The 13,025-nt window shown below is 40.4% G+C and overlaps 1 protein-coding gene across 5 annotated transcripts in view; it reads left to right on the top strand.

The window, feature by feature from the left end:
• The window catches only part of MGMT (O-6-methylguanine-DNA methyltransferase), a 258,236-nt gene that overhangs the window by 57,336 nt on the left and 187,875 nt on the right, over positions 1-13,025 (top strand). For all 5 annotated transcript variants that reach the window (XM_042459837.1, XM_042459838.1, XM_042459835.1 and 2 more), the window contains one exon: positions 600-730. In XM_042459837.1, the coding sequence (XP_042315771.1) occupies positions 600-730 (131 nt within the window). The remainder of the gene's footprint in view (positions 1-599; positions 731-13,025) is intronic.

Below are 13,025 nucleotides of genomic sequence, written 5' to 3'. Positions count from 1 at the left end.
GAGATAAAAAGTGAACCTGGCCATTTTGAATATGTTGGGATCTCTGCTCTTTGTATGTCTTTTTAATAACATTGAGCACAACTTCTTTTGGATAGTTTGCTTGCAAGCCAGTGACTGCTTCAGATGAGTAATGGAATGCATCAGGGAGAATAAAGTGAAGATCAATCTAGATAGGACAGGGATGCCAATAGCGGACAGGCCCATTGACCCAGATATGTGACTTCCAGATAGGGTTATTTTAGGAAGCAGGTTTTCAGTGTGATAATATATCTGAAATAGTTAGTTATTAATCCCTTCCCCTCTTATGGAAATTCTGTTATGAATTAATTATTTAATTGTGTTATTCTTAAAGGTTAACTACAGAATATAGGTCAGTTTGAACACTTCTCAGCAGAAATGCAAGACATGTATTTAAATATAAATATGAATGCACTTTTCTTTTAGTCATGCCAACTGCACAGGAGGGACATTTTCTTTGAGGCAAAGTTGTTGTTTTCTTTTTGGACAAAGATTTAATGTGGTCTAACTTGTAAATTCTTGAGATATGTAGATGACTTGAGAAAAATGTATTTTCTCTCTCTTTTTAATATTTTGGACAGCTTCCTTCTGAAGATCAGTGTAAGAAGATGTGTATGGTACTGAGTAGTCCTTTAGGAAGAATTGAGATACTCGGATGCAAGGTGGGAGTACATGAAATACACCTCCAAGAAGATGCTGTGCCACTCAGTGGGTAAGTCCTTTGTCCCTATGGTTATTTTTGTCAAATGTTTCCATGTAATTTTTTTTAAAAAGTCAAAATTCATTCCTACAATTCAGTGGCAAATATTTGCCTGATTTAATGGAGCTGCTTTGCAAATGAAATAATATTTTAATTTTTAATAAAAGAAAAAAAAATCTAGTCCTTGGGAAGCAGCATGGCCTGAAAACAAACAATTTGTCACTGCTTGCTGTAGAATTTAGGAATATTTTCACAATGTCTCTGCATCATCATGGAATGGTGATGCAAAGTCCACAGATGTGCTCATCATTGCTGAATGTATCTTTTCTTCTGGCAAGTGTAACTTGAAGTCAACAGAAATACTGCTCTGTCAGGGAAAAGACTGCCCTCCTTAAATCTGGACAGGCTAGGGGCGAGTTGCCTTTTGTCCTGTTCGGTTGGAAGAAACGTGGGCTATAATGGAATGAGTGAATGAATGAATGAATAAAACATTTATTCACTACTGTGGACAGATTTTGTGGATAACTGGTGAAGACAAAGCATTAAAAAATCATAGTGAGTTACACTGATGAAAATCTGTATGAGAGGCATTATTAGTCCAAAACACACTGCAAAATTAATCCAGTTTGAGACCGCTTTAACTGCCCTGGCTCAGTGCTAGGGAATTTTGGGAATTGTAGTTTATTGTGATACTGGAACTCTCTGACAAAGAAGGCTAATGTCTCCTAAAACTATAGTTTCTAGAATTCCCTAGCATTGAGCCAGGGCAGTCAAAGCAATCCCAAACTGGATTATTTCTGATGTGTGTTTTGGACCACAGTTTTCCTCTTTATGGCTTCCTTTTTTCATCACAAGTCTCTAGTAGGCAATGGTAGGATTCTTTCCCTGTCCAACCACTATCTCAATGCTGTTGGGTAAGGACACAGGAGGCAGCCTTTTCCATGGCTGGTGGCAGGCAGTAGAATGTCCTCCTACAGGAGGCTATGCTGTTCCTCCCCTCTTTTGTTTCACCAGCTGACAATTACTTTTTTATTCAGACATTTAATAATTTATTGGTTTGGGGGGGTTATTAAAGGGAGTATTCTGTATTTTTAATGTAATTGTTATATTTTTAAATGATTTTACACTTTTAACAACTTAGTATCATTTTAATATGATAACTTGTTTATTATTATGCGGTTTTTAGCTATATTTTCTTTTAGCATTTTTAAGTGATCTTGGACCCATCCTGTGATAAAGGTAGGATAAAAATAAAATGTAAAAAATAGCTAATACATAGATATCACAGGGTCGCTATTATATATATGGTTTAGGATAGGGTAGACATAAATTAAAACTAAGGTAACTACTTTCACTCTGTCTAATGACAATTTATCAAAACATATTCTTGAACACACATACTTCCTCATGCCCAAAAGTTGATGTTGCTTCTTCCTTCCAAGGAATCATGTCTGATCCTATGAAACATTATCTTTGCAGTATACAGCCGGCCCTTATTATCTGATGATACACTTGTGGGTGCTCAAGTGCCATTAAATACAGTGGTGTAGTAAAATAATGTCCCTTGTATAAAAAGGCAGAATTAAAGTTTGCTTTTTAGAATTGTTTTCAAGCTGTGGATGTTTGAATCCATGGATAAGGAATCTGTGGACTGACTCTGCCTTACTTGGGGACCAGCAGACTACTTGTCCTACGGCAGTTGTTCTGTCATATATGTTATATTTTGATAGGCCAGGTAAAGGAGGAAGACAATGGTAATGTGTCCAGAAGTTGGCTGAGAGTGCTTTGAAAGTTGGGGCAGAGTTGTGATTATGGAGAAGGAAGATAATAGGAAGTTCATTAAGCCATGCATGAAGAAAGAAGAAACAGTAACTAATTGGTGATAAGAAAACTTGTGACTCAGGAAGATGCATGTATTCATGGTAGGCCTGAGAAACATGGCCACTTGGCATTTTAATCTAGTTGCTGTGGTTGTGATTTTCTCTAAATGATGTTGTCTTTGTATGCTTCGCAAACAACTCACTTTTCTTTTTGATTTAGTTTTGTTATGCAGTGCCATAGCTGTGACTGTAGTACCTGGCCTATTGCTTACAAATATGTTTCTTTTGTGGACAAAGAAGAAACTGATATATTTTCCAACTGCTTCTCTTGCTTTGGTTGACAGGCAGTTTAAAAATAACAAGCAAGTAAACTCATGCATGCTAGTCAATTGCACAAATTTTAATCCATTGACTAAACCTGTATAAAACAATTTTTGTGAAGTGGAAAAACATTATTTGTCTGTTATTTTATATAATGTAATTGGGTCACAGAAAAGAAAATGTCTCTCACAACAAAATTACAGTTTTGATGGATGGATTCCGTTCTTTCTGTGTGAGGAGCTCTAAGACGTGAGTGGCTATCCATAGGATTTTAAATGCCTTTACAATTATGGGCCAGCCCTGATACTAAGCAAAATATACTAAGGCCCTCCCTTCATCTTAACCTGGCTTCAGAGGGTGAGAAGAGGTAGCACATCTCCATCATGCTTAGGATCAGAAGAAGATGAAAGGCTCTCCCTCCATCTTAACTGCCACCATCCTGGCCTCAAAAGGGAGAGAAGAGGCAGGCACAGTTCCATCATGACTTGGCCCAGAGGAAATTGAAAGGCCTGTAAGCAAAGTCTGGGACCTGTCTGGGAGGACCACCCTAGAATCTTAGGGTAATAAATATTAGCTCAATTTAAGGCTCGCTTTCTCAGCCTTAGCATCGTTTTAACCAATGTTTACTGAGGTCCAAGACAGACTGAGACCATAAGGCAAATCCTCAATCTATTGAGTTTTATTTAAAAGAGAAAAATCCACATGCGTGCGCACACAGACACACACTTCCATTAGAAATAGGGAACAAAGAGTTAAGTTGGAATAGAAAGGGACCATATGACCTGAATGTGATGGCTTCTTCTTCTTCTGCTGATGTTAAGATGGACAATAGAGACTCATTTGCAATCTTGATAGAGAAGTGATGTGGGGCATGGCAAATTTGGCAGCACTTCTGCCTGGAAGCAAACTAAGCCAAGGAACAAAGGAAGGCGTGGGGTTTAAGTAGGATTTTTTGATGCTTTGTGCAAAAGCGACCAGAGCTTGAATGGTCCATATCAAAGAAGTCTTTGATATGTATCTTACATGCTTTTGAAGTTTGGTTTTCCCAGAAGGGAAGAAGGAAAGGTGTAAATTTGTAGACAGGATGGCCAGATAGATGGATCCGCTTCTTTCCATGCCAGAGGCCCATTTGTTATATTACCTCTTCTTTGTGTGTGGCAACATTTCCTGGGGGCAACCTCAAGACTCTCCAGTGTTGAGATCATGGAGGCTTGGGTCCTACAGGGGAAGGCCCATATTAATTGATATCAAAGATTAGTCCTTGATTCAGGTAACCACTGTATGTAACAGGCCCTCCCTCCATCTTAACTGCTACCACCTTGGCCTTGTGGAAGAGAGAGAACAGGTAATATCTGCTGGACTGGATCCCCTTTCCCACTGCTATTCCCTCCTCCTTTTGTGTCATGTCTTTTTAGATTGTAACCTTGAGGGCAAGGAACTATCATATTAACAATCTGTACACTGATCTGAGACCTTTTGTTGCCAAAGAGCAATGAAATATATCCACTGTCACAGGCAGTAATGACTAGGAAGTTTGTGTGGAAAGTGATGGTAGTTCCCCTTACTGTTTCTTCCAAGCCCTTTTTCTTATCATTCAGCTCTCTTAGTGAATGTGTCTGTCACATGGCTTCCCTACGCTATATGTGCTAAATTGTTACCTGCAGGTACTGAAGTACCCTTTCATCAGAGGTGAATTAAGATTTAGTCGCCAAGCCAGCTAGCTTCTTCATGTGGAATGGGAAAAGGTGGGAATAATGTTCTGCATCTTAGACAGCAAAATGTATTGAGTTTTTCCTGAATCAAGGACTCCCTTTTAATTAATCAAAACATTTTTAATTGATGAATGGATTTATCAACTGAAAATTGTAGCCCAATTTTGTAAATATTGTATATAATTAGTGGCTAAACGTTAAGCAGAACTATTTAGAACCCATTGTATCAAGGACTCAAGAACAGATACTATATTATTTATGGAAATATTTTCTTTCCTAAGGGTACTTCTGTTAATCTTTTAAGAAAGCATTCTCCTGTATTACTAAAAATGTAAAGCTATTTGTGAATGCACAAGTTGAAATATAGCATTTAATCTCCTCTTCTGATTGATAGAAAAGAGTTGTTAAAATATCTAGGCTCATTATCTTTGACAGAACAAAACAAAATGTAGTGTCTCACTTTCTCTTCTTTTAAACATTGTCTAGTAAACACTGTAATAAGAACATTGGAAAGTACACACAACCTATAAAAATAATAATGGATCCTGTCAGGCAGAATTGTAATGAATACAAGTGTGGTTATAAATGTTTGTGTTCTACGGTCATGGAGATATTTTGCATAGTGTTGCATATTACATATGTTACATATTTTATAACTTTGATACCTAAGCTCTGTGTTAGGATCATTTGGGTGGTTCTGTGATACATTTCCAAATATTGAGGCTCAGCAAAAGTCTTAGGTTCTTCCTTGAAATTAAGGAACTTCCATGGGATAGTCTCATATTGTTCCCTTCAGGCCGATATTTATAGTAGTAGTCCACTTAAAATCTTTTAATATCCATTCATCCTTTATTCTTTATTTTTGAGTGCAACAGGAAGATGCCTGCTATTGAACAGAAGATGGTTTAAACTCTCACCTGTAAGAAGATGTTTGGAATAGAAATTGAGGGGTTCCAGATAGGAAAGAAGGAAAGTGCAAAGAGTATTAACTCATTTATTGTGACATAACTTGCCAACTTTGCCAGCTTACATTTTTTTCCAATGACCAACACAGTTATTCTTTAATGATTATAAAAATGTCAATGAAATCTCTCAGCATCCTCCAACCAAAATAAAAAGTTTGGCTTTTTCTATAATTTATAATTCCTAGCCCTTACCAAGGACTAACTGGGGAGTTGTTGTGTGGGTGTAAATTATATATCTCTTCTGTGTATTGTAAATCGAATATCACATTGTTGACAAGAAACATGAGTACTTGTCTACTTGGCAATTTTAAAGCTGAGTTGCAGATGGTTTTATTCAGAGAGTGTTCCAGATTACCACTGATTTGCCGGTTGTTAACATATTCCTTGTATTTGTACTTTTTATAACTGTCAGTATTTTGTATATGATGCCTTAATTTTTTAACTTGTTTGGTCTGTAGACTATATGCTGTCTGGCAGGTTTTATGTTCATTTTATCTCCTGTTTGTAAAACTCTGTGTAAAATGTTACAGCGCTATATAAATAAATAAGATGTGATGATGATGATGATGATGATGATAATAATAATATATATAATAATAATAGGCGCTTCAGTGATGCCACTGCTATGCATCCAAAACCTCCCAAGAACCATGTCATAAACAGCCATGCTCAGATCTTACAAACTCGGGCCCATGTCTACCCTTGATTGACTCATCCACCTGTTACTTTTGTTTCCACTTTTCCTACTGCCTTAAACTTACCAAGCACTGTTTCTTCTAATGATCACTACTGATTACAGCTGATCAATAATACTGCTCTACAAACACTGAAGCATTGTGAAATCGAAGGCTTTCATGGCCAGCATCCATATTTTTGTGGTTTTTTTCAGGCTTTGTGGTCGTGTTCTAGAAGGATTTATTCCTGACATTTCACCTGCATGGCATCTTCAGGAGAATGGTGGCACAAAAAACTATAGTGAAGGCATTGTATGAATATTTGACATGTTTCTTAAGATCCATTTTTATTTTTAGCTATATTCACTGCATAAATGCAATTTTGTTGTGAGAAAAGAAAATTTTGTAAGGAAAGAAATTCTATTTTAAAAATTACTTTTAAATATTTCTTCAGTAATTGTAAGATGGATCTCGTGTTGCCCCATAAAAATCTCACATTTTTTTTAACCGACTGTGACTGATTACTGGCCCGTGTCTTCAATCAGTAAAAAAAGTGGGATTTTTATGGTGCAACACTGAGATCCATCTTATAATCACTGAAGAAATATGGTAATATTTTTTTAATGAATTCTTCTTCAATATTGAGTTTCAAACGCATACTACATTAGAAGCACTGAAGGTTGGTGCTCCTTTGTCCTGAGAAATCATGTTTCATTTCGAAAGTCAGTAGCAGAGCAGAATCTTCATGTTGTTGTGGTGTGTTTTATGACCAAGGGATTTAAGTCTTGCCTGCTTGCTCCTGATGGAATCCGTGTTATTACTTTTAAATCTTCTTATCCTGTGCCTTCTTCCAGAAGTCATCTTGCCCTCCCTAGGTGGTGAGTAGATGAACATTAGAAAGCTCTCACTCCAAGTCTTCTTGTTCTGACACGAGGGAGTCTTCAGCACTCGTGAATGAACATCAAGTAAACCTCCGCAAGTGGAGTAAACATTGATTGCTTTGAAGATGTCTTTATGCATGTGTGAAATGGTGGGAACAATGAGCATGGGATGGCTCATTGAGGTAGTTAGAGATGTTAAATTTTGTGCACACAAAACATTGCCTTTTTCTTGGGTACTTTTTGGTCATAAAGTGGAGTTTGATAATGAGAACCAGTCTGATGAAGTTTCAGCTTTTTCAGACCGCATTCCGTTTCACCTTCATCTAGCATATTGGGCTACTTTATTTTATTTTTAAAAATTCTATATAATTGTACAGTAGTGTTCCCTTCCCCATTGACCTTCTCCCATTCCACATCTACAGATTCCTTAGTATTTTTTAGTACAGTGGCCCTTGTTATCCGCTGGGGTTTGGTTCCAGGACTCACTCCTCCCCCCCCCCCCCCCCCGGGTGGGTAACAAAATCTGTGGATGCTCAAGTCCCATTAAACACAATGACAGGTAAAATGGCATCCCTTATCATAATGGAAAATTACAGCTTGATATTTGGAATTTAAACTTTTTTGGATATTTCAACATGGTGCTTGAATCCATGCATAAAAATCCATGGATAAGGAGGGCAACTGTATTAAAAATTCCCATCTATCACTGAACTACGTAGTTGTGACATAAGCAATAGTTGTGACAAAAAAATACGTCTTTAAGTTACAATGTCATATATACAGCCCTAAATGTATTTACATTTAGTTTCACGTTTCACGTGGTGAAGAAAAATTAATGGAGTAAAATTTTAAAAATCTGAATTCAGGTTTAAGTTAAGATTTCTAAGCATGCATTTTGTTACTCACTTTCAAGATTAGGGGGGAAATCTGTGATGGATTTGTGAACCCATTGACTTTGAAATCAGGAGCCCAAGATGGCAGTAGGAATTTCAGAGCTTGATGTCTGACACTTTAAAGAGAATGAAACTATTCCTGCCTTTGCTCAAGTTGGCAAGGGGGAGGGACAAACCTGAGCACTGAACCAATGTGGAAGTGCGGCCTTCTCATCAAGTGTGTTGCAGCCTTCAAAGGAAGGGCCAGAGGAAGATTTGCTCCAGAGGCAGCAAGGGAAAGGGGGTGTCTGTGCTTGTACAAAGGGAGGGGAATCTTGGGCTCTCCTTAATATAAACTACACTTTTCTCCAAAAGGTGTGCTCTTAACGTCTCTGTATTCTGTATTTCCTCAGCTCTTTAGGATGTCAAAATTAAACTGTTGTAAAATGGAACATTTCAAGCCTTTAAAAATCAGCAAATGTAAAAAAACAAACAAACCCCTGATAAAAGCAAGCAGCTCTGATGAAATTAATCCCCTTTCTCCATTTCTCTCACTTCCAGGTTCTGGCTCTTGCTGGCACTGCCTCCTTCACCTCCCCTCATAATTCACCTGCAAACTTTTGGGCAGGAGGCTGATAGGTGGTGGACCGTAGCAAAAGACAGGCTTAAATTCACAATGGTGGGTTACAGACCGCCATGAAAGTATGCACGGGTGTGTACTAGGGTTAGAGAGGTGCGGTGCTTCCGCCCCTCCCTAACCCTAATATGCGCTGTGCGCGTTAAAAATGACGGCAGCCGTTCCGACAGCCGCTGTCATCAGGACGTCACGGCCGCGCCGCCTCTATAGGGCGGCGCGGACGTGACATCCTCGCTCGCGCCAGGGCGCCTAGGGTGCCCTTAGTGCGAACCAGGAAGGAGCTCCGTTTCGGAGCTCCTTCCTGGTTTGCGGCGCCGCCGCTTTGCTTCGCTGGCGCCGCTTCCGACGGCTGCGCCCAGCGAGCAAGGGGAACTCCCCCTCCCCGCCGCCGCGGGGTGTCCTTGGGCTTGAAGCCCAAGGACACCCCTTTTCAGGCTGCGGGGAAGCGGCGTTTTGCCGTTCCCGCCGCTGAAAAGTGGCGGATCGGGGCCTCAGTGCTGCCGTTCTGGCCGCTCAGGCCCCGATACACCGGGGAAAGGGGCGGGTACAACCCGCCCCAAACAGCGGTATGTAACCCGCCAAAGTCCCCTTGAAAGTCCCAAAGCAAAGGATGAGGATGGGCAGAGGAAGCAAACAGCTCCCCCCCCCGCCCGGAAGGAAGGATGATTGATCCGTGTCTTTTATTGCCGAAACCCTCCTTCCATTCACTGTCCCCCTCACCCTTCTCAGTTTGCATTTTGGGGAAGGAAAAAAAAGGGGCCCAAAGAGTCAGGGAGGGCTTCAGCAGCTGCGTCTTTAATAATAATAATAATAATATAATATATAATAATAATAATAATAATAATAAAATACTTTGTAATTTTTCTATCCTGCCTCTCCAACAGTTCCCTTGAAGGACTGGATTTGCTTCCATGTGCCTTTGCCTAATTCTTACTTATGTTTAAACTGAATCATGGTTCCAATGATTCGGTTTAAACACCATGGTTGCCACTTAAATCGATCGCTGAAGTGATTGGAAAGGGGGGGCCTGGTTTTTACCCATTTAACCATGTCAAAGATGCTGGTAAAATGGGGTGTTTTTTGGCTGAATTGATTATTTTAGAAATAAATTGATTCAGCCCAGTGGGAACCAGGTGGATTCGAATTGATTCGATCCAACCTGGTTCCACTGGCAGTGGAATTCCCAGCCTCTCCGCCCTGGCCATGCCTCCCTCTGTCCCCGAACTTCTTCCAGCCTACCTCGCCTCTGTCCTCCCGGCCCACGCTGCCTCCTCCGTCCTCCAGGCCTCTCTGCCCAGGCCTTCCTGCGGCCTCTCAGACACCTTGCTCTGGTGCAAGGATAGTGGGAGCCATGTTCCGGGCCAAATGAACAGTAAGAGCCAGCTTAGGGGTGGTGTGGGGGCATGACAACCACATGCCGCCGCTCTGATTCCATCTCCAAGCCGGAATCACTGCGCCTATTGACCAGACAGTAGACAGCGTGGGAATTCTCCTGCGACCCAGTGACCTGCTGCTGATGCTGCGAATTGGAGAAGAGCCATGGCGGCTTTGAAAGGGTGCCTTTTTAGCAGGGCAAAAAGGAGTGGCATTTTGCAGCTTCTTTTGTGCCAGAAAAACATAAGAAAAACATCAGATCAGGGCCACGCATGCGGTTGCCATGGCCCCAATACTGCACTCAAAGGGGCCATGGCAACATGCTGCTGTGGCCCTGATCTGATGTTTTTCTGGCCAAAAAGAAGCTGCAAAATGCCACTCCTTTTTGCGCTGGTAAAAAGGCACTCCTTTCCATTAAACCGTCCCTTTACAGCTGTTTGTTAGCTCCTTGGTTCACCTGCCCAGTAGTATTGTTGTCTGAAGAAACTTGGGCGGTTTACAGACCGCCAAATATACGTATACAAACGTATAGGGTTAGGAAGGGTGGTGCTTCCGCACCCCCCCCCTAACCCTAGTACGTATATACGTACAAGATGGCGGCGCCCTGTTCATACAGGCGCCGCCATCTTTACGTACTGGACGCACAGCGTCCAGACGTGTCGCGCCGCTTGTGACGTAGCGAGCGCGCCCTGGCGCCTCGCTACGTCGCAAACGCGATGGTAAAAGAAGCTCCATTTTGGAGCTTCTTTTCCGCGTGGAGTCGGGCCGTCTGAAGGCTCCGGCTCCCCCGCGGACCTACTGGCGGCGGCCTGTACCCCGCCTTGGATAGGACTAAAGTGGGACTTAAGTGCTGACTTAACAGATTCCATCCATTCAGTGATTTTAATCTGGTTGGGACTGGAAATTGAATTTAATTCATATTTCTACTTTTGAAGATTCCTGTGTGAGACTGGTCTTTATCCCATAGCTACCTGCCTATGGAAACAAAATGGTTTTCTCCCATGTATACTACATTGAGTTTTTAGTAGAGTATTGCAATATCAGCATGATAAATATTAACATTTGAATATAACTTTTGAATATTATACAGTATAATGGTACTCTTTAATATTCTTTTTAATCTTCTTAATACATGGACAAGGAGATTGTTTATTGCTTGTAATTCTGTATCGACATGTTGTCTCATGTTAAAATGATGAATTAATTGGAGTAGAATATGTATTGTTAAGGCATCTTTTGAAGCGGTTCTGAGGATTTATAAAAATGTTTCCTAGTTTCTACAGATCACACAGGCAGTGTTAATTTTTGATCCTTTATTCTGGTTTCGAGCTTGCCTATGCTCTTATGAGGTACCTTGAAAAAATGTAACAGCTTTCCTAGGATAATAGGTAGTATCATTTTCTAAAGCTATGTTGATAAAGTCTTCTAATGTTATTAGTCTCTTTTAACATATAGTTTAGATACTAAGATGTAGCATCTCAGTAGTAAATAGATAGGGAGTGGCCTGTTACTTTTCTCTGAATGCAACTGAATACCAAAAGTATGTGTTTTTGAGAAATATTGCTTCCCCCTGCTAGAAATAACCAGGCATCAATCTCTATTTCAGCAGATTCAATGGATATGGCAGGAAGAGTTATTATATACTGTGATCATCCTTTTATTAAAAATAAACTGGGCTAGTTTTTCTCCTGATGGCGTTTCAGGTGATAACTGTAGGATTGTTTATACTTATAGCTATATGATCCAAATGTGGGGGAAAGCACACACTTTTTTTGTTGGGGGGGGGGCACACAGATTTTTAAAAAAGATCAGCTTTATTCCAAAACTGAGGGGGAAAAAGGTTCCCAATCATGTTACACTCCTCCAAAGAGCATAAGAGAAACATGTTGGACTGCATGATTTCCCCAAATTTTCTGAAACCTTCCTGTATATTTAGATATGTCTGTTTATTGTACATGTGGATTCCATAAGCTACCCTTTTGTTATACGTGTCTCCTTTTCTAATAGTTGTTTTCTCAAGAAATACTAGTTTTGTAGGAGGAAACATTTTATTACAGCAAATGAGCATTGCCAAGCCTCCAAGGCCAAATTGTGATATATAGGAGATCGGTTGGTATATCTAGGTCTGTTGTACTACTTCATACTGATCAGATTGCCCACTGAAGATAGAGCTGTCTTGAATATTCAGCTCATTTTGCCATGCATTTGGTGATTAGGGGTGGGGGAGAGAATAAGCATACTTGCTTCTGAAGCAGTTCCCTGTGTCTTGCACAAAGGATCCAGTACATCAGAGTTGTTTGAGACAAGCCACACTCTGCCTGATGCTCTGGAAATATATTGGATTGTAACTGACATAATCTGTCAGGCAACATAAGTGTGTGTGTGTGTCAGGCTATCTGGGGGATGATGTGAGTTGCAATCTCAGCACATCTGGTGCCTAAAAAGAACGAAAATGGCGTTCACAAATGCCAGTCCCAGTGCATCAAGCCAACAGAAGATGTCATGGTGCTCACTTACCTCTAAGGTTATGTGTTGCACTATTTTGAGCATACAGTGGTACCTCGGGATACGAATTACCCAGGTTACGAATTTTTCGGGATACGAATAAATCCCATAGGGATTTATTGTTTCGGGTTACGAAGGTTTTTTCGGGTTACGAAAAAACCCTGGCGCTGTTTAAATGGAGCCGCGGCAGAGCCGCGGCTTTTTTTCCCATTAGCGCCTATGGCAATTCGGGTTACGAAGGTTTTTCGGGTTACGAAATTAGCCGCGGAACGAATTAATTTCGTAACCCGAGGCACCACTGTATTGGTTTCTAGCAGCTACTCTTCCTTTGTAGAGTCTAATTTTACATTCTACAACCTAATGGTGAGTTTGTTTAAAATATAACAGCATATTGTCTTTTAATTTGCAGACCTAAACACTTCTGTGTACCAGGGGCATTCCCCTAAGCACATAAGAACTTCTGACTTATTTTTGGGTGGCTGACTTCCATGTCCAGTCTGAGAGGCAGCCATCCATGTCTTTTGTTACAGAAAATGACAATGCAAT

Source organism: Sceloporus undulatus, chromosome 3 (genome assembly GCF_019175285.1).
Source record: "Sceloporus undulatus isolate JIND9_A2432 ecotype Alabama chromosome 3, SceUnd_v1.1, whole genome shotgun sequence".
In the NCBI taxonomy this organism is placed as follows: domain Eukaryota; kingdom Metazoa; phylum Chordata; class Lepidosauria; order Squamata; family Phrynosomatidae; genus Sceloporus; species Sceloporus undulatus.
Note: the sequence above shows the minus strand (reverse complement) of the source record. Positions and strands in the feature narration are given on the sequence as shown.